Source organism: Phasianus colchicus, chromosome 9, assembly GCF_987193195.1.
Source record: "Phasianus colchicus chromosome 9, bPhaCol1.hap1.1, whole genome shotgun sequence".
Taxonomy (NCBI): Eukaryota; Metazoa; Chordata; class Aves; order Galliformes; family Phasianidae; genus Phasianus; species Phasianus colchicus.
Window position 1 is genome coordinate 7,048,755 of NC_143444.1, and position 25,025 is coordinate 7,073,779.

A 25,025-nucleotide genomic window follows, 5' to 3' on the forward strand; every position below is an offset into this window, starting at 1 on the left:
AGAATTAAGGGGTGAAGTTATGTTGCAGTGCTGCTTTACTGCAGGTAAACGACTGGGAAACGATGAGAGAAGTCAGCTCTGAGATTTTAATAGACCCAGAAGTAGTGCTGGGTGATAGTGTCTGTAAAGATACCTCTCCTTGGAGTCAAGCTGGCTGAATATCTGCCTGCAGGAAAAATACGGATGTCTTTGAAGGGAGCGGTTCTTGTGGCAAGGCTTTACCTAATGATAAACCTCCAGCATTTCCCCTTCTTCCTTCAGAGCCACGAGCCTGAAGATGCCCTACAGGTTGTATAGCCAGTGACCCAAAGGGAAAGAGAGGCAGCCTGAATGAGCAGCTTCCAGGGTCAGCTGCCCTCCCCTAGGCCCAGCCAGCACTGAGCAAAGGGTGTGTACACCTTTAATCCCAGGCTGATGTGATAATGTGGGGACGAGGATCGCTGATGTTTTCATGAAGTCACTCTTAAGTAGGGAAGAACGCCTTAGTTTTTGATAACAGGTTGCTACGGAAGTTGGCATCAGTGCAGGATGCCAAAAGGCAAATGAAAACTTTCCCTTCTCCCATCTCCCCCAACCCTTGCAGTCCTGCCATGATCCCCGTGAATGCCGCGCACCCCTTTGTCTGTTGGCATGCATTTCCTTCACCACATGACACCCTTTGCCTGGAAAGTTCCCCCACCAGCTGAATCTGTAGTCTGCGAATGCCCTTTCATGAATAGATACCATAGTTTTCACTTTGACCTCACCCAGCCTGGACTTAGTTTGCTTTGCATGAGAGTTTTGCATTGGAATGGCCATAGTTTTGTTTTGTTGAGCATGATTTTTTTTTTTTTTAATTTTTGGAGGTCAATCCTAATTTCTTTTCTATTTCCTTTTCTTTCCTCAATGTCTGCTGCACCCCGTTTCGTCTCCTCCATCCATCTCGTCGCCGTGGTCACCCTGCTCCGTAACACTGCCTTACGGTCCTGGCACACCCACACACAACCACCCACCTTCCTTCCTTCCACCTCCACCCCTCCGCCTCTGTGCATCGTTATCAAAAACTGGCGGATGTCGCGGTGCTTGTTGTCCAATTAGGGTGAAAATTCCTTCCTACAGGCGACCGTGGCAAAATTGGGACCTCTTCCTCGTATTCTTGCTGACATCACCAAATCAATGACCAACCCTACGCCAATACAGCAGCAGCTGAGGCGTTTCACTGAGCACAGCTCTAGTCCAAACGTCAGTGGCAGTCTCTCCTCAGGGCTTCAGAAGATATTCGAGGACCCCACTGATGGGTATGTAACAGCCAGAGCCCGAGGGGACACTGGGGGCACGGGGAGCTGATAGGGACCGACCTGCAGCTACATCTGTGGGAGCTTCACACAGCTCCTGTTGGGTTCTGAGATGTGCAAAGCTTTGGTGCAGGGTTAAAGGGGATCGGGAACCTCTCTGAAGTCTTGCTGGAAAGGGAGGTGTGTAAGGGGTGGATTTGGTGGGAATAGTTTGTGTTCCACCTGTGAAAAATAAAGATGAAGCGCTCTTGAATCGAGCTTAATTTTCAAAGATGCAAGCGGTAATTAAGGAAGGCTGTGTTCTGACTTGAACACAGATTGCTCATAAAAGGAAATCCAGTTCCTTGAAGCTTTTGGAGTAGACGGGGAGGTTTGATTGAGGTAAAGAGGTTCCTCTGGAACAGATCTCTGAGGGTCTTGGCTGCTTAAAAATTAACCAAACTCCTTTCCACTCCACAGTGACTTACATAAACTGAAGTCTCCAACCCAGGAAAACATAGATGGATATTTCAGGGGCAAGACCTTGCTGTTGGTTCAGCAGGCGTCCACCCAGAGCATGACTTACTCGGATAAGGACGAAAGAGAGAGCATCTTGCCCAACGGACGTAGCATCTCCCTCATGGACCTGCAGGATCCCCACCCCGCTCACAGCGACCACGCTTCCATGATGCACGACGTGCCTTTGCGCTTGGCCGGCAGCCAGCTCTCCATCACCCAAGTGGCAAACATCAAACAGCTGTGGGAGACTCAGAGCACGCCCCAAAGCGCTCCCCAGGTGAGGAGGCCGTTGCACCCAGCTTTGAACCAACAGGGCAGCCTCCAGCCTCTGTCATTCCAGAACCCGGTGTACCACCTCAACAACCCGCCCGCGCCGATGCCCAAGGCCTCCGTGGACTCCAGCCTGGAGAACCTGAGCACCGCCAGCTCCCGGAGCCGAAGCAACAGCGAAGACTTCAAGCTCAGCGGGCCCAGCAACAGCAGCATGGAGGACTTCACCAAGCGCAGCACGCAGAGCGAGGACTTCTCTAGGCGGCACACGGTCCCGGATAAGCACGTCCCCATCGCCTTGCCCCGCCAGAACAGCAGCAGCCAGGCACAGATCCGCAAAATGGACCAGGCTGGGTTAGGGGCCAGGGCCAAAGCGCCGCAGTCGCTGCCGCACAGCGCGTCCCTGCGCAGCACGGGCAGCATGTCGGCCGTGTCGGGGGCCGTGGTGACTGAGCCCATCCAGAACGGCAGCCGCTCCCGGCAGCAGTCCTCGTCCTCTAGGGAGAGCCCTGTCCCGAAGGTGAGGGCCATTCAGAGGCAGCAAACGCAGCAGGTAAGGAAAGTCTCCGCCCAGGCGTTTCGTGCTCTGGTATTCAACTGATCGCTGCACTGACCATCAAAGCTTTTTGGTGCAATGCTGCTGCCCAGGGCTGTGGTTGCCCCGTCCCTGGAGGTGCCTCAGGCTGTGGATGGACCCTGGGCAGCCTGAGCTGAGTGCAGCCAGCCCACAGGGTGATCTTTGAGGTCCCTTCCAACCTAAGCTATTCTGTGACCTAAATTGAGCTGAATCATACTGGCTGACAGCAGCGCTTAGCCTTGCTACTGGCCACAAATTGCCAACTTGTTACCCAGCAGACCTAGGTTACCTATTATTTTGGATGCTTTTGTACAGAAGCTTAACGAAAATGTTTTTCGTTTACTAAGGCAGCAGCACGCCTGCTGAAAGAAACAGCACTTGAACATTTCCCCAAATAATAAAGTAGCAGAAGCTTTGTTCTAAGTCACAGTTAAGATTGCCAGAGGTGAATGCATTTGCCCTGTGGTGCTAATTTAAAAGCATAGCTACCTAAAAAAAAGGAATAAACAAAGACTAAATATCCTGGAATGAAGTGCTGCCAAAATAATAAATAAGTAGAGGTGTCTTAAGTGTGGAGAGACTGCATGCATTTCACCGTGATGCACCAACCTACCACTGGCCCCAAATAAATCCTGCTTTTTCATTAATCGTCCCAAACTGTGAGTAATGCAAACACTTTGTGGAAAGGAGTGTTTACATGTACCAGTTCCTAATGTGTTTTATCAGTTGCTGGTAGGCAGCTGTAAATCAGGATTTTCTTGTCAGAAAGCCAGCATTCCCTTAACCTTAAAAAAAATTTCCTGCTGTGATTTGTTGTGTATGAAAAGTATTTGCTAGATCAGTGCAATGTTAAAGAGAAAAGGAAGTATCTAAATGCTTGATGCTACGGTGAGTGTAGGAAGTGTCTTGATTGTGGGTCAGAGGGAAGGTGGTTGGTTTCAGGAATGTCCTATAGCCTATGGCTAGGCAGGGAGAGGCTCACCAAGGAAACACCTGTGCTGTTCCTTGGGTTGAGTGTATTCTTCTGTGGTCAATGCAGGAGTAAAGACGTGGGGCTTTGATTTACCTGACCTGCTTTTGAAGGACATTTTAATGTCACACAGGACCTTCTATGAAGGATGCTGCTGCCCTTGTGCACATAGGCATGAGGGAGGAGTTCAGCTCCAGAAAGTCACGGTCACTGAGGCTGCGCTGTGCTGCCCATGCAGCCGCATCCCTGCTGGAGCAGAAGCACTGCTGCAGCCATGGTTGAGCAGGGGAAGCTTTGGGCTTGTAAGGCAAAGCTGGCAGAGGAACTCTGCTGCCAGCACAGGCTCCTGGGGGCTTTGCTGCTGTCCTTGCTGGCGTAGCTGTCTTGGCCAACTCCTCTGAACGGTGCAGTTTAAAGGTAGACAGTCTAACTAGTGCCTGGGAACCGAGAGCAACCAGGGCTCCAGAACTGAGGTACGAGATGAGAAGCACTGAATCACAAAGCAGAGGCTGCTATGCCAAGTTGCTCATACCAGAAACGTAATTACTCATTGTCTGAAGTGCTTGCGTTTGCGTCCTTCTTTTGAGTGTGTGTTTCACATTCAGGCATGGATGGGGTGACAGGTTAAGTGCATTGAGTGCAACTGAGCCTAGTGCAGAGATGGTAGGAAATGTGCAGGCCAGGAATGACTTCCCTCTGTCCTAAATAAATCCATTACCTGTCTTTGTTTAGCATCAGAGTGGTGTGTCTGCAGGTGCCTGTGTGCTCCATAGCTGCACCAATACCTGCAGCCATGCCTGGCTTCAGGGCAGGCTCCTCCCCATCCCTTGTAGCAACGTGCATCTGCTTATTCTTCCACTCTCCTTCCCATGCTAATTGTTGGCACTGGGTGCACCGGAGTACTTGCTGCTACTTTAGAGAAATCAATTTGTTCTTTCCTTCCCCACACCCCTGTGAAGTGCCTTGAAGTGTGCCAAAATGAGAGGCCAACATTTTATTTTATTTTTTTTTTTAATGCAAATTCCACTGCATCCTTTTAATTGCAAATCGTGTTGTGGAATTCTGTTCTTATTTAATAAAAGAAAGAGTAAAAAGAGACGTTGGGCATGTTCTTTCCAGGCATAGCTTTGTGGGCGTTATAATTATTAGACTCTGTTCTCCACAAGTCCCATTTGTTTCTGAATGCAGAGCGAGGCCCTTTGTTTGCTGGGAGAGGTCAGCTTTTGCCTTCCATTTCCATTTAGTAGGTAGGTGGGAACAGAAATGTCAGCGTGTTCCTCTGGGAGGGAGCAAGGAGGGGAATTGGTTCCTAGCAGGCATTTCTTTTTTTCTCCTGTAAATCATAAACCTTTAGCATCTCAAGTGCTCGCCATCCTCCTGTTCTTCATAAGCCCTCTGAATGTGGCTGCTGGAAGCTCACAGCTCCTCACTGAGACATTGACCTCTAAATGGCCATGCCACAGAGCAGCCCTCACTTTGTGCAACTGGAGGCAGCCTGCTTGGGCACAAAGTGAAGCCACAGATGGGGAAAAACTTGGTCTGTCACATTTCTCAAAATCCAGAGACAGTGTTGCTCTTTCAAGGGGTCGTTATGCTAATTTCTGGGCTTATAAACTTGTCTTTGTCCACGAGAACTGCATGGAATTTTGACCAAGCTTCTCCCGGCCGGATGGAGTTCAGGGTTTCTTTTTGCAGCTTCCTTTCCAGGTTCCCTTAGACAGCCCTCCTGGTAAGCACTGCTGGCCCTGGGACCCTTTTATGGCTGTGGCTGGGTGCGATGCTGCAGTAACCCTTGGAAATCTGAGAGGCATCCCTGTATTAATGGCACACCTCTTGGCACTTCTGAGTGCCACCACGCTGTCTCCCACCCAAATTCCTGCCTGCAGCTCCGCAGCCCTTTGCCAGACCCCGCCTGTCTGACCTGAGCCAGCTGCATACGGGGTTCATTGCTCTATTTTCTGCATTAAGAAGATCCTATTGAAAGTCTAGCAAAGGATGTGAATGGGATCTGGGAGTGAGAATTTTTCCAGAGAAGCTCACCTAGACAAAGAGGAATACATTTTCTCAAGTGTGTTGGTTTTAGAGAGATTTCAGGGAGGATGAAGTATCTCTGCAAGAGAGGTTTTGGGGCTGTGGAGGCTGACAGATCCATGGGCATTTTTCTCCTCCAAATAAACTATGTTAAGCTGATTTGGGTGGATTTCTTTGAAAAATGCTGACAGGTGTCCCTGCTGCAGGTCCAGTCGCCTGTGGACTCAGCCACAATGTCACCAGTGGAAAGGACAGCAGCGTGGGTCCTCAATAATGGGCAGTACGAGGAAGTCGAGGAGGACACAGAGCAGAACCCAGATGAAGCCAAGCATGCTGAAAAGGTACCTTTCATTCTGTATGGGCGGATGCAAGGGCTGCCAGCAGGTCCTGCCCATCCCAGAGCTGGGTGCAGAGCAGCTGACAGGTGCAGCCGTGCCAGTCATACCTTCAGAACCAACCAGGCTGTGTGGGCAAGGCTTAGTGCTGCACATGCTGTCACACTCTGAGGCACAGTGCCATGCTGAGGATGAGCATGCTTCCAGGCTGCAGCATATCAGGTGGCTGCACGTGGACATAGCTCAGGGCTCATAGATTACAGGCTGGTATTCAGCGTTTGCTTGCATCGTGAGTCACACTGCGTAAGTGCATTAGATCCTGCTCGAGTTATTATTTTGATGACCACATCATAGCTGCATTATACTGCTGGTTTTTTATGCTTGCGAAGTCTTTTAGTCATCGTGACATTCCATTTGAAAAAGAAACAACAACACGATTGTGAATCCCAACTGAGTATAGTTCAGGATTTGCAAAGTGATTGTGCATATCTCAGTTAAGCGCAGTCCTCCAGTAGATTCAGATTCACCAGCATTCACATTTTGTCCTGGGTTCTTCCTGAGGTGGACACCTGTCATTGAGATGGCATAGTATTTCTGCATTAATGCAGAAATGGTTATCCGATATTAAATGGAAGAACAAAACTTTAGCCTTGTGAGCAATATATGCTGCCTTCATCCTGGGACAAGTGGTTTCATGCCTTGGTCCCGAGGAATGCGCTGCTGGGGTGCTGCATTAGCCCAGTGTTTGACATTTCTGCTGTTAGCAGCATCTGTCTGGGAACTCCTTGGGTCTGGAGTGACTGGGGATGTTACCAGCCTGGACTGAGGAGCCATGTCAGAGCCATCTGATGCTTAGTTTGTGCATGATATCCTGCAATAGCATAACGCTGAATAGGAGCTTCCACTCTCCTTTGTCAGTGGCTGGCCACAGCTGTTTGCTTGTCATTTCGTTTACTTCCATGGCTGTGTTCTTAATGAAGAAAGCATCGGCCCTAAACAGCAGCAGCAAAGTATAACAATCTGATGTCTTCCTTTCCCCTTTTTGGCTGATCCTTCCCTTCTTTCTGCCTGCCTGCAGTACGAACAAGAGATAGCAAAACTGAAGGAACGCTTGAAAGTGTCGAGCCGCCGACTGGAGGAGTACGAGCGGCGGCTCCTGGTGCAGGAGCAGCAAATGCAGAAGCTGCTGATGGAGTACAAGTCCAGGCTGGAGGACAGCGAGGAGAGACTGCGCAGGCAACAGGAGGAGAAGGACAGCCAGATGAAAAGCATTATCAGCAGGTGAGGCTTGGGAGAGTTTGGAACTGTGTAGGGCAAGAAGCTCCCCTGTGCCTTATGTTCTCTTTGGCACTAAGGAAGGTAGAGCTGCATGGGTGGTTTGACATCTCTGGAGTGGTACTGCCCTGCCTTGGAAGTGAAAGAACTGAGATATGGACATGGAAACTCGCCTCAGGTTGCCAAGAGGGTGGAGGAATAGATTCAGGAATTTGTCATGCTGGTCTCTGCTGTACTTAGAACTGGTCTCTTTGCTTTGTTTGGAATCGATACTGAAGGCTACATTCTCCAAACAGTTGTGTTTTTGGCTGTGTCCGTTTTGCAAATACCAAGGTTAGCCAGTTGGGAGTATGAGATGGGTAACTAACCTTCCTAGAGTGCAGCAGAATTCTCTTCTTGCAGACCAGGACAATCAGAGAAGTCAAACCAAGAGTCCAGAGTACCTCAAACACTCTGGAATAATGCTGAACTGTCCTAATTTATAATTCTTTTTGTGCATCAGGCTTATGGCAGTTGAAGAGGAACTGAAGAAAGATCATGCAGAGATGCAAGCTGTCATCGACGCAAAGCAGAAAATTATTGATGCACAGGTAAGGAGCTCAGGATCCCCAAGAGCTAAGAGTTCTGTGCATAGAACCCATTATTTTCTCCTATCGTCTTGCCCCAACGTTGTTATCTAGCTCCCAAGCCAGTACTGGCTCGTGGTGTTGCACATGTGACCTACTGCCTTCTAGGAGAGTTGTGTTTTTTAATTAATGCAGACTGCACTGTCTGACTCTGGCTTTTGAGAAAGCCTGGCAACAAATTGCAGGACTGACTGCTTCTCCAAAATCTTTTCTGTTTTTATGAGATCCCAGGGGGGCAAAGGAATAGTGGTGCATTGTGTAGACATCGTTCCAAGTGTGGGCCTGGGAACTCTGGAGAAGCTGTGCTTCATACCAGCATAGTTGGATTGCCATGTGCATGCATCTCAGCTATGTGAGCTAAAAGCACGGCTTTGAACGTTCCTGTGAAGACAAGAGAATGCTTGCCATGGAGCATTGCCCAACGTAACCCCATATGTGGCATTTCACCCCATCCGACTGTCTGCGTCAGTCTTGGAGAAATGCCCCCTCTGCCACAAACTGCAGTGCTTGTCTCAGTCGACACGAGTTAGCTTTGGGACGTCGTGGGCAATGCATGTGGGTGTATCGTGTGGGATCATTTCAGCTTTTCTTCTGTGTCTGTGCTGATCCCAGAGAGCAAAGCTTGTCCAACAGAACCCGAGACTGGTTTGGTATCTGCCTGCCACGCTGTGTTTGGAGGATGTCTTTCCTGCTCCTGGGTTTTTCAGTAGTCTCAACTATAAACTTTATGAATAGATAATCTTTCAAAATTGCCTTATTTCAGGAATAACCCCAATTGTTCCAGGAAGTTGTTTCCCTCAGTTGAACGCTGTTAAAGCTAGATTCAGAACAGGTCCACCAGAGGACCCCACATGTTTGCTGAGTAGCATAGCAATCCATCTAAGTCACATCTGGAAGATTTTCTCATAGTCTGTGATTCCCTTGGTACGGGGATCTAGCAGGGATCAGAAGAGAAGAGTTCTTTATCATGTGCAGTTTGTGGAATGGAGTTGGAACCTGGCTTATCACATCTGTTTGAAGAGAGGTTGCTGCAAGTAAACCTGGGTTTCTTGTGCTTAATGACACGACCACAAGATGCCTTTCAGGATTTAGCTCTTTAGCGTTCAGGTGCAGCACCCAACACAACCCAGAGCACAAGGGCAGCCCTGTCCTCAGCACTGTTCACACCAGCTCTGGGCAGTGCCTGCTGTGCACAGCAGTGCCAGAGGCCCTCCAGGCTGACTGAGAGCCCCCACTGAGCAGAGGTTTGGCAGCACCCTCCTTGGAGCTGCAAAGGGTATTAGCCCAGTTGCTATTGCAAGTGACATCTTCGCTGTGTTGAATTACAGGTCATTAATGGGAATGAGATAATTCAAACAGGCAAGTAAACCCAATCAGTTCTCTAGCTGAGCAGCACCCAGTCCTGGCCCAGTGCACTGACCTCCTACCCATTCCAGCTCCTCCCACTCCCTGTGCCTGATTCCTGAGTGTTAGATGTGTTGGATAGGTTGTGTTTTCCTTCGAGTCAGAGGATGCCTTTACTCACTGAGCTCCTTTTCCAAATGTAGGTTGCCTACAGACTGGTACAGAGAGCACTCACCAGTGCCAGAAAATCACCAGCCTTTCACTTTTAACAATCTGTAAAGACACTCCTGAGGAAGAAATTTTGATTTTGAAGTACATACTCCAGGTGCTTACTGGAATAACATATATATTGGAAATTTAGTCCGAGGAGAAGTTTTAACTTGCTGAAGAACACATCTCTGCAAAGGCAGCTGTTTTTTTCACAGGATTTATTTTGGCATGGTGAAAAGGTTAAGGCCCTCATCGCCTCCATGCCATTGCTCCCAGCTCAGGAGAAGCAGCAGGGTGCTGGGGTGGGCTGCAGCCTGCCTTCCTGTTTATTGACTTCTGCCTCCTCCTCCATTTGCTCTGCAGTACAGAGATTGGTCTCTCCAGGGCTGCAGTGTAAGCAGTAGTTACGTTCTGCTTTGTTTTTGCACCCAACCATTCACCCCTGTGGGGAGGCCCCTTGAGAAAAGCAGGCACGATGCTGGGATGACAATCTCAAGGGGCTGTCTGTAGCACCTACATCCCCTCAGCCGTTTGCCTGAACTGTCCCTTAATGTTTGTGCCTCCTGTACATCATTTTCCTTCCATTTTGTTTCTCAATGGGCTGGACAGAGAAGAGTTCCTACATGCTACTTTTTTCATTCAAGTAAGTTAGTCATTTTTCCTTCTCAGAATGAAAAACGCAGTCGGCTGGTAGCATGGACAGCATGTGGGCCTGCTGCCATCTCTGCTGCTGCTCTGTGTGGTTGCATTTTTAAATTTATTTTTTTAGAGAAGATGAAAACTGCCATTTCTAATTGCACCAGCAGCTCTTTAGCTTGTCCCTTTAGTGCTGCATCCCACTGCATCTAATCTAGGCTGGGTTTTGCCGATGAGTTTTTAGGGTTTCTTCTGATAAATTCAGTATATGTCCTTCAGCTCTGTGACTCCTCTTGCTAAAGGCAGAGGGTGGAAGAACCAAAACTGGGATGTGGGAACCCAGAATTGAGTAGAGCCCGGGAGCCGCTCCGAGCTGGAATGGGTCTAGGAGCAGTGTGTGTTCAGTGTTTGTTCTTTGTGTTCTGTCCATGGCATCTCCCCCTCCACCCACACTGCCCTCTTTCTCCTTCACCTCAAGTAACCCCTTAGTTGTAGCTTTTGGCTGCTTCTCTGTGTTGCTATTGCACCCTCACTCCTGCTGATGACTGCAGGCTGCCATCATTTGCTTTTTGTCTTTTTTTTTTTCCATTTAATTTCAAACATACCATCGGTTTATTCTGAGCACACTCCATCCCAACGACAGAGACGATGGCCATTAGATACCACCCGCACTTTTCTCTGCCGGATGAAACCACCACTTTTATTTTCTGCTGCCTGTTTCTGTTTTTTCTAACCCATTAAAAGGAAATATTGGCTATTGTTATTAACGCCAGCACCCGTGCCCCCCTTCTCCCCCTTCCATGGCAAAACGCTGCATTTCCATCTGCCTCGGCTGGAGGCTGTCTGGAGAGAGCTCACCACGTAACTCCGACTCACCATCACTTCCTCCATCATGCCTAAGGCCAGGAGGGCCCGACGGGCACAGCCCGCGAGGCCACGCCACCCCAAGAAAACAGAAAGAGGCAGACATCCCATCATACCACAGAACGTTAGCTGAGCTGCCTCGGCCTAGAAATCATCCGGACACACTGTCTCGGCCCCAGGTCCTGGAAAAGGCCCGTAACGCAGGTTGTGGGGCAAAGGCTGTTTGTTTGTGAGCTCTGACACTGTTGGCTGTTTGTTGCAGGAGAAGCGGATCGTGTCCCTGGACTCTGCCAACACGCGGCTGATGAGTGCCCTGACGCAAGTGAAGGAGCGCTACAGCATGCAAGTCCGCAATGGCATCTCGCCCACCAACCCCACCAAGCTTTCCATCACGGAGAATGGTGAATTCAAGAACAGCAGCTGCTAACTGGGCAGACGCTGCCAGCCATCTTCCCAGGAGAAGGGCAGGAGGGAGCGGACTCGAGAAACTCCACCGACGGCCCCTCTTCCCCGCCAGGTTTACATGTTGCTGCTAATAAAAAGAAAATAAGAAAGAACTCTGAACGGTGGGCTTTAATTCCCCACTCGAGGCCAGGAGAATCGGGCTCCCAAGAGCAAGTCCTTCCATATCACTGTGTAAATAGAGGGAGCTCTGGGTCATGTACAGAAAACGCCGATGTAATATACCAAAAGGAAGTGAATACTGTAGATTTTTTTTAATTATTGCTATTTTTATTATTTTTTTTTTTCCTCTTGTTGAAAGCACTGCAGTCCTTGGAGAAGGAAGAGGGGAGTGTGAGTGCATGTGTGTCGTGGGTGAGAGAGCTGAGCTGTGGGTTACATTAGATAGCAGCTGTATATATCAGGCTGACTGATGTAAGTGCATGAATGGAGTGAAATAGCAGTGAAACGAATTCTGTAACAAAACTCATCCTCTGATTTTATCCCTCTCTTCTCTAGTTGTCCTTTATCCGAATGCCAACTCAATAGCAAATGTTTTAGCAAGAAAATTGGCTCTTGCTGGCTCCTGTACCCGATTTTGGTGGGATTCCAGCAAAAACCGAAATTCTGAACAAGGCAAAATCTAGGAGCAGTGACCCTGTCTCCTTGCTTTTGCACGCAGTCAAGCTTCCCAGCAAACAGGCAGGGGGAATCTGCAGTTTTCAAGGTAGGATTCTTTTTCCCCTCGTTGTAATGCAATTTGTATTTTCTGTTTTGGGAATTTACAGACCTGTAAATACTTTTTATTTTTTTATTTTTTTTTTAATTTCAATCCAGTCTTTACTTTGTGCACCATGCAGTGACACCCTGAGTTATTCCCTGCACTCCATCAGGAGCAATCAGGTCAATGTTCTGAGGAAAGGGCTAACCAAAGGGCGCCCGTGCCCAGCCACTACAGTTCTGTATGCAAAACTTCAGTTTTCCTGGCAGATCTCTTCAACTCTGTCCTGTTCACTTTCACTGTTTCAGTCACCAGCTTAGCTAGTTTAGTTCCAGATAAAGGCAAGAGCTTCCATTTCCACTGAAATTTGCCTTTCTCTGGATGTTTTTAAGGGTTTTGTTTTGAAGTTTTTTACACTCTTATTTTTCATAAGGAATTTTGACTTAGCTTTCATCTCTCATTATTTTCAATTGCATTTCTTAGAAGCATATTTACAGGCTGTATGTCAGTGTGTGTCATTACAAGTACAAAGTGACCTTCTCGTGGCAGATTGTCAGCTGATAAAAGATGAACAACAAATGGCACAGTATTGTCAGTTCTCATGATTTCATCATACGCCCCAATACTTAGTTTGAGGTCCTCCTAAAAGACTCTGAAGTCAAGAGGTGTGTGACTCTTCGCTTCCACTTGTTGATAAACATTTGTAGCCCCTAATCTCTGAAGATAAATACCATTTTTGCAACAGCAGTCTTTGAATTAGATGGGTATGCTAATAACGAGTGCGATTCACCATTCAAACAAGTTATGGAAAGTGGAAAAGTTGATGTTGGAAGCACACAAGTGTGCCCTGGGTTATGTCTAGCAAAAAGGAACAAGCCAGTGAGATGAATGTGGGGGTACCTGCCTGAAATTGTGTAGCCTGGGACAAGGAGGAGGTCAGAGCTGATTATCCTTCCTGGCCTCAGTTTATGATTCTCTAGAATTGTACTACATTAAAAATGTAGAGGTTTCTAAATCAGTTCCATAACTGCTTGAGATCGGGCCCGTGTTGCCCTGAACATGAAGGACTGGCAATACAGAGGCTTCAAATTCAGTGTTCGTCGTGGAGTTTGTTTGTTGTTTGCAAATAAATTAATCTCTGTGGGCAAACTTCAGTTTGTAACACAGAACGTTAACTGTTCTACCTTGGTTGTGGTGAGTTGAGATGCTTAAGTTAAACACTGTCATACAAGTATGTTACATTTCTAACCATGGGTAAAGAGAGACCACATCCCGTGCAATGTAGGAAGAAAAATGCTGTCACTTACATCTGAAGGAGACCTGTCTGCAGTGAGTTGGGGTTTATGCTCAGTGCTCAGCTCTTTCCAATCAAAGCCTTTCTCTGGCTGCCGAATGTGACTTGGTCCTACAGGCCCAACAGCATCCTTGTCTGCTTCTTGGTGCTCAGTAGTGATTTCAGTACTTTCAGAACTGTCTTCCCTCTCTGGGTCACCACTGACTCTGATTTGATCTTCCAAGCGTGCCCTTCCATTCCTTCTCCTTTTCTTACTCCTCTGTGCATCACAGCCATAGGCATTCTATCCAGTGTCTTGTGAGTAGCCCTTTTACAAGAGCAACCCCTTTTTTAATTGAGTATTTGTATGTGATTTGCATCTCCCCTTTGCTGTGTGCTGTAATTTCACAGCTGTGTCCTGGAAAGTTTGTTCCCAAAAGTAGCCTTTGCAGGTGGGCATGTGCATTGCTCATTTAACTTGCAGTGCAGACTACAGGGGTGCTCTGTGACTGAGACAGAAGAGCAAGAAGTCATGTAAATGCATTGACTAGAGCAAGGCAGAAACAGGTATGTCATTCTGACAGCATTTGTCTAACATGAATTTGAGAAATCCATTGCAGCAGAACTCCCCAGCTTTCCAGTCTTTCATCAGTGATTGCTGCTGAACTGTATGGTTCAGTGCTGTAGACTCCAAGGAGTCCACTTTGGTATCTGCAGAGAAATGCAATAGGGGCAACATTTGAGTCCTGGTTTCTATAGAGGGGAAATAATACCTGTTGATACATGAGCTATTTGGGGTGTATCATTCTGAATAATGTACCTTCTTGTGTGCATTTCTTAAGCTTATGGACTGGGAAGAGCTGCTGTTCTGAAAGAATGTGACCCATGGTACCATCCTCACAGCTTGATGCTATTCGATTCTATTTCAATTTCTACCCCAAAGTGCAAAATGTACTCCTCCATCTCCTTGTACAGAGGAGAAGCTGCCCGTTGACCCAAAAGGGGGTGAAGGTTGTGGACTCACAATGTTGCAAGACTAAAATTGATGAGCTGCAGTACAAAATGTTATGTTTCTGAGTTCTGCAGGCAACTGTCTCTCCTAATTTGTCACCAAGCAGCTTTCTAGAGAAATTTTAAGCTACTTTAAGCTGACAGTATGTGAAAATGCCAGCTTCTGTTCCGTCCAGTCTGATAAAATTCAAGTGGTACTGAACCACGTGGCAGCCAAAAAGCTCTGTCTCTTTTGGAACAAGAACCCCAGCTGGGCCCCATCTCATTCTTTCTATGACTAACAGCCAGTGGGTCCCTGCAGCAATGAGTGAGAAGGCAAACAGTGGAAAAATGTGATGATAAGCATTATAGACTGTGGTTCATACATCCAGCAAATTGATCAGGCTTTGCTAATGCTATTGCTAGCAACTGCTGCTGTCATTTAGAAACAGCTGAAGTAATAAAATGTAATCAGCTGTCAGAGTAACACTCCTGTATTTCTAGGTGTGGGGCAGGAAAGCTCCCCATCTCAGTCCTTGTTGGCCGTCACTCATTGCTGTTCTAGGACACTTCCCAGGCCACAGAGCCTTCCACAGAGCCACTCACAGAGCAAGCACAGCCACGTCCTGTGAATGCCCATTCTTTGCAGCTCAAGGAGTTCTCACCTTTTTGTAAGGGAAATAGGCAGATTTCACATCCAGAAGTACCAGCTGTGATATCCCTGGTGTGCTGGAAATGGGCAGCTACATGTCAAAGCACAGATTCACACAGCTCCACTTCTTACAGCTGTCATTTGCAGTGGAATAAATCTAAGCATGAGATCCAGAGGGATGTGTATGCTCCTAGTTAGAGAATATGAAGTGTGTCAATCATAAATTCTGTATCCATCCATCAGAGAAATGGATTTTACTCTCTGTTCTTGCAGTTGCTTTGGGTTGGCTTAGGCTTTTTTTATTTTCATATATTAATTTCATGTTTTAACGCTTTCTTTAACCACCAGCTTTTTAACTTCATCTGCAAACTCAATGATTGAAGTCAGTCGGTTTTACAGCAGTGCCTGTGGAGTGTGCCAGCAGTGTCTGTGTGCTCAGATTGCCGTGTATGTATGAATTCTGCTTGTGTTCTGCAAAAATGTCTGTGTCGTTTCTGGAGAACAAGTCCTGTCCAAGTTGAACCATTAAGTGTAAATAATAATAAAATCTTGCATTAGTGTGGTCAGCCACAGGTATCCAGCTGAGCATGACAGAGCAAAAGGGTTAAATTTAGGCTGATGCTCTTAGGTGTTTCCTTCTCTACAGTCAGCTGGCTCCCAGGAGAGAGAGCTTATCATTGCAGGTCATGGCTGCCAGGAATCCTACCTGTAAAAATAGATTTTCTGTCTCAAGGGCCTTAATAAGAGTGTTATTACACAGAACTGTTTTGCAATGATAGCTCTAAATAATTTATTTTTTATTTCGACAAAGTACACCTTAAGAAGTAATAAACTTGTTTTTTCAAGCCGTATTTTTATGCTAGTAGCACTGGACTGTTTGGTCTCTGAGATCCATTTCTGCATTTCATTGCCTGGGTTTGTTCTAAAGAAGATTTATTTTTGTTCTGTGAATAATTTTTGAAGGTTCTTGTAATATGTACAGATATAGATACATTTGAGGTCTTTTATTGCTATTCCTACAAAGAATACAAATAAACTTTAACTTTAAACACTTTGGACTCAGTAAACATGTGCTGCTTTCAAGTTCTGCTCTTTGTGTGCCACCCACTGGTGCTGCAGAGGGAGAGAGTGACAGGCTGTGGAGAGATGGAGAATCACTCTGCTTCTCTGGGGCAGGGTTTTTGTGTGTAATAGGAAGCAATGAAAAGAGTTACCTGGAATTAATTAACGTGTTTCTGCCTCTCCTGGCAATGCGAATGTGATCAGCCCTATTTCTTTTCTTGCTCAATTCCTGTTTTCCAGGTTGTCGTGCACCAGCCCAGAGCTGCAGGTATACAGAGGAATGTTTAGTCCCAGGTTCATGTCAGGTGCTGGATTTATCCTTTTATTTGTACGTGAAATTTTGTTACAGTAAGAGAAAAAAAGACCATTATTGAATGTAAAATCTGCAAATCTATTATTGCTAATAATGTTTAATGGTTTTTTTTACATGCTGCTCTGTTTTTCCATAGCTTTGCAGCCTGCAAAACGCACACAGCCAACTTCAGTCTGCTCCTGTCTACCTCCACCCTGGCTCTGCACTTTGTTCCATTTGAGTCCCCTACATGTTCTGCCTTGTTCTTGCTTAGGCTGTAAGTTTTTCATGCCAAGGGTTGTCTCCTGCATGTTGGTACAGAACCCAAGCATGCTTCTGGGCATGAGGGCAGCACAAACAACATCGCTGAAGAAGATGCATCCGTAAATTCCCACACCCATGTGCTGTCCATGTTGTCAGCACTCACCCAGGAGTTTCCTGCTTTCCTGTGCCCATTCCAAGCAGTGCCCACAGGGGAAGGCAGGTCCAGCTGCCAAGACGTGGACAGACAGAGGCCCGTGAGACAAGGGGTAAGATGGGATGTAGACTTGGTGTGGGGCTGTCATTCAGTATTGTGCTTACTGTTGTGGTTTTGGGATGGGGGAGCTGAAAATCTAACTGGGAGAGGGATGAGCAGGGAAAGGCAGGGCTAGGAGGAGGGAGGAGGCAGCATGAGGGTGTGCTGGGTGAAGCAGGGGGAGGAAGCTGAAGGAAAGCAGGAGCACTGTACAAAGAGTTGGGATGGCACTAGGAAAATGCAACCAAAGCTTTAGGAAGTCCAGGCTTTTCTGTGTCTGTCCCAAAGCAACTGAGAGAAGTGTTACATCCTTCTTTGTGCATCAGATTCTGATTTGCCATGGTTGTACTCCATGTTTCCACTGTGCAAATCTCCCTTATGTAATTGTGCAAATTCTTCGCTCATTTCTAGATGTTCTGGACAACACGTGTGGGGTTCTGCAGCACTCCTGTAGTTCACCTGCTCCAGTTGGGAGATTCTTCTGAAGAAACATCCCCCTAAGCCTCCTCCTGCCTGAAGGATGCAAGTGTGAAACCTCTGATGATGATTTCTTATGTGCAAGAATGTGTGCTGCATTTGGCATAAAGTACATAAGTAAGCAGCAGCTGCTGTTTAAATCCATTAGCAGGTGGAATACCAATTTGCTTACGCTGAGATAATTAGTCTCATGAGAAGAGAGTCCTTACTCTTACTACAACTCATCTCGCATTGCCATCCTTCACCTTTCTCATAGTCCCACAGATTAAATGTCCTCATGTCTCCAGAAGGTGTATTAAATTCCTGCTTTTTGCTCTTCAAGGTGGATCAAATAGCTTGCTTGTAGACATGAAGCCTGGCTCCCCTCAGTTCTTCTTGCAGGAGAATGAATACCTTGTCTGTACTAAGCTCCATGGGAACATGTAATCTGCTGATGCAACTGGAAATGTGAGTTCTGTGGACCTGAACCCATTTTCCAGTATACTGAGTCAGCCCAGCTCAACAGCAGAGCAGCTTTGCTGAAGGAGAGAAATTACTATCAGTACTGCAGGCTCCAGTGTAGCTGACAGGAGCAGGGCCCTCAAGATAGAGGTTCTCCACACCTCTAGGTTCTTCTAGCTTTGTTGTATGACCCTGAGGACAGTCACCTTAATAATGGGGAGAAAGGGATCTTGGGGGACAAATGCCTGCTGTTGGCACTGTCAGTGAAGAATGATGATGACAGAAGCTAATGCAGAATAAACATGAGCTGTACAGAGATGAATGATGCTTCTCTTTCCTTCTGTCCGCTCTCCTGGTTTCTGCTTGCAGCAGGATACAGATGTTGAGAGCAGTTCTTACTTGCTTGGCAAGCAGGAAGTCCTGCATGCAGTGAAGGAGAAGGAGCTACAGCTAAATGGTAGCTGCATTTATTCATCCTGGACCCTACCTGAAAACAGTTTGTGCATTGTTACTGTAGGAGTGGCTGTTATGTTGATGGGAGGGATGTTGTGCCTCCCTAAGCCCACTACTCTTTTATATTCTCCCAGTCTTTAGAATCACATGGGATAAAATCAATTTTTGGAATTATGGACCTGTTTACAAACAGATAACGCTAATGCATGTAATCAAACAGTTGCTGAGAAGTCACACAGCTCGTGACATCTCCTGATCTGGAACACAGTGCTAGGGGAAGGAGGGAAGATTTGCTGGCTGCTGTTTTCTCTTTCTTAGAGGGTGAGACTTCCTGCTGGAGCCCCAGGCACTGCTCCCCTGCTTGGCAGCTGGCTGGGCTGACATCCTGTGCGCATTCAGCAGCTGACTTCTGTGCACAAAGTCAATTTGCAGAGCCAGCGTTGTCTCTATAAGGAGGAACTGTCCTTACAGGGGACACTAGCCAGGAATGTCTGGTTAAAAAGCTGCTTTGTAAAGGCTTTTTAAAGGTGATGGGTGGATTTCAGTTCTCTTTTGTCAGGGAATTCTGCTTCCAACTTCACTGGAATAGCTGGGAGCACCAGCAGCATCCCCTTTGGCCCCACAGTGCACATTAACTTGTGCCTCCGAACATGCGTGCCTTTTTTCCCTTTATCTCACGTGTGGTTAAACAGTCCGTGTTCACTGTTCAAAGCTTTGCTCTCCAGTAAAATCTCAGCATGTGCTGGTTCCTTTAACACTTTCAAAGGACTCTCTTCAGGACTCCCCTGAAGGGAAAGGCAATGAAAGAGGAGAACTGGTATCCTTTTTCCTGTTAGCACCAGAAACCACCACAAACTGCTGTTTTATGTTGCTGGATGTTTTTTAGGCTCAGGAATCGTTGAAGAACTCGGATCCGATCGAAACTCTTATAACTGGAATTAAGTGAAGCGCTGTCTTTCAGATTTTTCTCTATCACTGGGAAACTGTGAATGGTAGTTCCCTGCTATGCCAAGATCTGTGCTTTACAGGGCTGTGTTTAAAAAGTCTTTGCTCCAGCAACCAATAAAGCTAGAAAATCTTATAAAGTATGCAGCATCTCTTTTGGGGTTGATTGAAGGGCAGAGAAATTGCTACTCCCTCAATAACATGGGTGGCTTTTTGTGGGCTTTTTTCTTTTCTTGAAAGAAATCCATTCCCTGTGGGCAGATTCCAGATCGTGGCTTTGGCAAAATACGGAGCTGAAAAAGGAAAGTCCATCTGCCCCAACTGCTGACTTGACAACTGTGATGCTGGAGTAAGCTGCCTTCCTAAAATGGAGAGATAGAAGGAGGCAACGTGCTGGGTCCCTTTTGCCGTTCAATACTGCGTGCACAGGAATGCTCTGTTCAATCACAGCTGACGTGTTTTTATGAGACTTCTGCCAATGCGTTGGTGGTCTAACAGCTGCCAGGAAATTTTCCTGAAGGGCTAGATTGTGTTTTTTTGCCATAATGACTGTCCCCTAGAGAGTTAGCATAATATCACAAACGTTAATGCTCCCACCTGTATGCAAAGCATTTCCTGCTCTGGTTAAGTGACAGAAGCTGAGTGTTAGCAGAGCTCCTGTGTTCGGAGCATGAGGAGTGAGCATCAGTTATCCCAGAGATGAGAAATCCTGGGTTAAAAGCCATTTAAGGTTACATTGCTGGCATTAGCTTTTCAAGTGCAGTCAGAAACTACTAACATTATCTCATTAGCCACTAATTGCTGGGACCCTGAATGTAAATTACAATCATTCCTAAAAGGAGCTGGGTGGCAGTCCCAGCTCCAGGCATGGCTTTGCCTGGGTAACAAACAGGATTTTCAAAGGATTTCAAGAATAGAAATGAGACTGCACCCAGAGGAGCCATTGTGTTGCTATGCTGATACAGATTTATTCTCTCTAACTGGGACAAGCCTGTGGGATATATGTCATTCTCTCATACATGCCTTCCTGCTTTGGGTTTCTTTTTCCCTTTTTAGCCCTTTTCTTATCCTAAACAATTAAAATGGCTTTTGCTTCAATTATGTGATTTGTAATTTGGCATAAAGGTAGTAGGGCTGACTGTGGGATTATCAGGCCGTCAGCAAATCAGTACTTTGGATTCAGACCCCACCAACACAAAGCGGGATGCAATGAAATAGTTTGAAATTTTATATTGACAATGAAGATTTTATACCATCCAGTAGGACGGTTGCAGATAACTGTGGGCACATGCAGGATGGGCTTGGTGATAAGGGCAGCTCAAGGGTAGACTCATCCAAATGGCAGCTTGCAGGTTTCACATCAGCTGATCGTGAACGTGGAGGAGTCCAACAATGTTACATCTGCTCTACTTACAGCTGGCCCAGCGCAGTTCGTGGCAAGCTGGCTGCCCTTCTCAAGGGAAAGGTCACCCCAGCATCTGCAGGGAGGAAATCTTGGACCTATGATTTCAGCCTAGCTGTGGTTCCTCCTTGGGAAGGTTGGCATTATCATCACTAAGACTGCACCAGCTTCTGCAATGTTTCATTTAGTTTTGGTCTCTAAATACTTAAATAATGATGGCTGTCTGAGTACACACTGTACTGGTACCAGGCTATGTGGCTGTTCTTTTCTGATTTTTCCAGGTTCCAACTGCATTTTTTTGGCTTAGAAGAGCCACATCTATCCAAAGGGCTCCTTCTAGAATGAGTTTTGAATGAATTTGATAAATGAATCCTACACATGACAGGAACATGCTCATTGCTACAAGTGTTCCTTTAACCACTGCTCCCTTATCAGCACGAAAAACAGGTATGTTGAGTATCTTGGGTAAACACACTTGTGCAGAAGCTACAGGAGTACAAGTGTTATCAGCAAGCTGGTTCAGGGAAAACATTTGCAGTGCAGTATGCTAGGAATTGCTGTCAGTAATGCTCATCTTTCCCGAAAGCCTCAGGCCATTTCTGCTAATTTACTCCCATCCTCTCTTTGACAATATCGAGATATGTCATTGTGACAAAGTCCACACAGACTTCCCACACAAGTTGTCCACTAATTTATGTCTCACTGAAGTGCTGGGAACACAGAAAGCAGACAAAGCAGATGCTGACTTGGTAAATAGCAAATCTCTCACTTGGCTAGTCTAAAATGCTTTTATCTGATAGAATTGATATTTATTAGGGAAAATAGCTAGTGATTAATAGCTATACAATAGTACACTGTAAATAAATAGCTTAAAATGAAGAGTGCATGCACAGCAATAGCAACCAGCTTTCCTCATTTCAACATAGGTGAGTCCTAATCTGGACAAAACATGCTGGGATTTTCAGTCCTTGTTCACATGGACAGCAAAGTAAACCCACAGCAGCAGGTTTTTGTTGAAAAGTCCATCCAGTAGGAACTGTGGTGAAGGATAGATGTTAGGCTGTCAAACAGCTGCCATATAATGTCGTGTTTTTCATTCGTTCTGAATTTGGGCAAGACTCAAGACAGGCTCTCTGGGAATCAACACATACCTGATACCCAAACTGACCTCCTTTCTCACATCCTTTCCTCCAACTTGAAATCTATTCCCAAGCTCTTTAATGATGTTTGAGGAGATATCCTCCAAATAAGGAAAATGGAAGATGGTGAACTGTTAGGGAAAAGATGCAAAGAAATGTAGATCCTAAGTGATACATTTCAAAATTGAACAAATAAAAAAACTTGTTAGTGGATCTTCTCAAAAAGAGGAAGAAAGTGTAAGAAAAAAACAGAGTAGGTATCTTGTGAAGAAGAAAAATTTTCTTGCTCTTTGGAGGTGAAGGAAAGTGATAACCACAGAAGATCACATTCCCAGTCCTGAAGTTCAGACAGAATTGAGGTGTAATAAAACTCTGCACTGCTACAGGCAGCAAGGAAAGCATCAGGAATCTTTAATCTCTGCTTCATATCAGCAAGGAGGCATTCTGAGCAGACCTGAAAACTGGGAAAATGGATGAAATAGCTGCTCTCTGGCACAGGCACACTTGCTGGGCTGGAGAGTTGACCAACATGTGTAATAGCATTTGTCCCAGGAGTGCAACCTACTGCCTTGTACTGGGTCTCTGGAACTCAGGAAAAAGTTTTCAAGACGTGAGAGGTAGAATAGATGGTAATACTTGAATCTGTAGCCTCCAGGCACTGTATTTCTGAAGGTTTATTGTGTTCTTTTACACGTATCCTCATTTCCTGTGGCACGTTTCCAACCCAACAAATGAGTTAAGGATCAAACACTCTCAGTAAAAACTGTGTTTCCGTGGATGGGGAGTGGCTACATCTCTTGTTAGGAAGTTGGGGTCTTTCCATGTAAGAGAGATGCAGTAGATCTATCTAGCAGAGCTTTGGACAAATATGCGATAACCTGGAATGCTATTGCTAAAAACGAAGATCAGAAGGTTCTCCCAGATTGCAAGGTAAGAGTTGTCTGGAAAGGGAAATAGTTGATTGTGCTGAAACGTGATCTGCAGTTCTGCAATTTTGTTTGATGTTTCTTCTGACCTCGGTCCAAACAGCATACGTGCTAATTTGGGAGCCATCTTCAAACACACAAGGCTCAGAATATCTTGCAAAGTTAACTGAGTGGCTTTAAAGTCTGGGATGAAAAGAACAATGGCTCAAGTGGGAAAAAGGAAGGAAACCATTAAAAGCAGATATGGAATGAAGAATCTAATTGGGCTTGCGTGTTGTAATTCACTGCATAGAAATGTGTGATGGAATCTGCCTTGGCCTATCAGCTAGACAAACAGTGGGCTTAGCAATCAATGTTGTTCTGTTTGCAACCATGCAAACCGTTCTGGAGCCATGGGGACACTGAGCAATTTGCATCTCCTTTGCAGGGATGGAAGTAACTTGTAACCCATATCAGGTATTTTAGCCTATCCCACATGATTAAAGTAAACAGAAATGCTAAGAAGAATGGGAGCTGTGTTGTCATGTGGGCTGAGTTATTTACTCGCTGGAAACAAGGCTTGAAGAGAGATTGTTTTTGTACCACCTTGGGCAATATCTTGGAGGGTGCTAATTGTCTGGGGAATGATCATCAGCTTATTTCAGTGAGTTACAGTGCACCATCCTGGGAAGACTGGCTTCTGCAGCTCAATCCAAAGTGTGTACTGGGCAAGCATCTCAAAAACAATCCCGAATTAAGTTTATCTGCATCTGAAGATTTCAAAAGTATCTTCCTAGCAGAGACTTTGTGGGCCTACCATTATGCTGAGCTACAACTTAATGCCTTCCACGTAGGACTTTGCTATATTCACCGTCTCTCTCCTGATGTACCCGCTTTGCCAGGAACAGAAAATCAGCACAGTAGCAAAACTTGCTCATGAATGCATTCTGCAAACTGCAGAGGTGAGAAATTAGGTAAAATGTGCACTTTCCTGATTCCCAGCCTTTCCTACCAGCCTCTTTCCTGATGCGCACATCTCTGGAGTCAGAAGAGCCCCCTGCAGAGGTGAATGCCAATGACAATAGTGCTATCAAATCCCCGGAGCTGAGCTCTGACTGAAGCATTAGTGGCTTTAAAGCACAAAATTATCATAGTCATCAGAGCATGAAGATTTCTGAGATGATGTGGATAAATCCAAAGGGTCCTTGCAGTCTGGCACAGAGCTTCAGCCATAATGAGCTGAAGCCCCAGTTACATTTAATTCAATAGAAAGTTAGAGAAAGCTGTAATGTTCTCTCTAGAACAATAAAAGCATTTCTGTCTGCTTATGTAGTCTTCCCATTTCCAGAGCAAAGTAAGTTGGTAAGGAGCTTTAACAAACTTCATTGCTCTGTTTTACAGTAGGAGAAACTGAGTGAAGGAGACCTGCCCAGTGCTGCACAGCAAGTCAGTATTTCCTGACTCCTTCATTGGCTCTGTGCCTCATCCGTGTTCCCAAACATCCCAGCTACAACCTAATGTCCTTCTGTGATAGAAGCTGTGGCCTGGTCCAAGGCTTATTTCCAGAAGTGGTGCTCTGATTGTGATGGGTATCACACTGAGTAATGCAGTAACCTGGAAACAGCAGCCATTGTCCCATCTTCTTGCCATGTTTTTAGAGTGCATAGTCTCAGCCTCTGTACTTTACAGATAATTCAGGCAGGATATAGAGAGCCTGTAACCGTGGAAGATTTCGAATGATTACCTTTTGTTTGCTCTTAATGCATGAATCCGCAAAATAGGGCAAAAAAGTCTGAGACGTTTATTCCTTTTACCCAAGGCAAAATGTAAATGTTCAACTTCCCAGTGCAAATCTAGCTTAATAACTTTTCCAGATAATAAAATGGTTTCAAATTTACAAGATCTTAGTGGGGACTGTATCAGTTTTATGCTCAGCTTATGATTCAGTATTGGCTGTCTTCAAAGATTACTGTTTGTGCAATGTCAAACAAGTCACCATCACCTCTACTGGTATGTGGAAAGTGGGAAAATCTCCTGTTGGTAACAGCACCTCCATCCCCTAAAGCTACACTTTTAATGCTTTGACCTGTATCCCATTATCTCTGCACAGATACTGCTTTTGTTTACCTGCCACGTTCTTGCCCTGCAGGCCAGTTTTACCGCAATGCTCCTCAACAATGCAGCCTTCAAGTGCAATTTCAGTGCACTGTAGTAATTATGTTTGAAGGTTAATGTTTCATGAAAATATCTCAGAAGCATTTCTGCCCCTCTGCTTTACTGCTAACTTTGGTAATAGCTTGCTTTTCTTTCTTGCTTGTTTGTTGTGGCCTAATAGTAATGTGTCTGACAGGCTTAATCGACCTGGTGGAACTTAAGTGAAATATGAACTGTGGTTTTGGTCATCA

At 45.9% G+C, this 25,025-nt stretch overlaps 1 protein-coding gene and 1 long non-coding RNA gene across 19 annotated transcripts in view; one reads left to right on the forward strand and one right to left on the reverse strand.

The window, feature by feature from the left end:
• The window catches only part of RASAL2 (RAS protein activator like 2), a 149,504-nt gene extending 138,044 nt beyond the window's left edge, over window positions 1-11,460 (forward strand). For 9 of the 14 annotated variants that reach the window (XM_090145985.1, XM_090145990.1, XM_090145988.1 and 6 more), the window contains 7 exons: window positions 1,078-1,277; window positions 1,734-2,595; window positions 5,827-5,961; window positions 7,034-7,236; window positions 7,733-7,820; window positions 9,185-9,215; window positions 11,173-11,460. In XM_090145985.1, coding sequence (XP_090002111.1) covers window positions 1,078-1,277; window positions 1,734-2,595; window positions 5,827-5,961; window positions 7,034-7,236; window positions 7,733-7,820; window positions 9,185-9,215; window positions 11,173-11,315 — 1,662 coding nt within the window. In that variant the 3' untranslated portion in view covers window positions 11,316-11,460. The remainder of the gene's footprint in view (window positions 1-1,077; window positions 1,278-1,733; window positions 2,596-5,826; window positions 5,962-7,033; window positions 7,237-7,732; window positions 7,821-9,184; window positions 9,216-11,172) is intronic. The other 5 variants (XM_031595566.2, XM_031595563.2, XM_031595567.2 and 2 more) reach the window with 3 other exon arrangements.
• LOC116230435 (uncharacterized) overlaps window positions 1-25,025 on the reverse strand; it is a 64,917-nt gene that overhangs the window by 15,230 nt on the left and 24,662 nt on the right. The window contains exons 4-5 of one of the 5 annotated variants that reach the window (XR_016469083.1): window positions 16,202-16,311; window positions 13,976-14,056 (exon numbers count right to left, since the gene is read on the reverse strand). The exons of 1 other annotated variant lie outside the window; for it this stretch is intronic. This is a non-coding gene — a long non-coding RNA (uncharacterized LOC116230435). Of the gene's footprint in view, window positions 1-13,973; window positions 14,057-15,098; window positions 15,178-16,201; window positions 16,312-25,025 lie in introns of those variants that run through there. 3 more of the 5 variants (XR_016469082.1, XR_016469085.1, XR_016469086.1) reach the window with 3 other exon arrangements.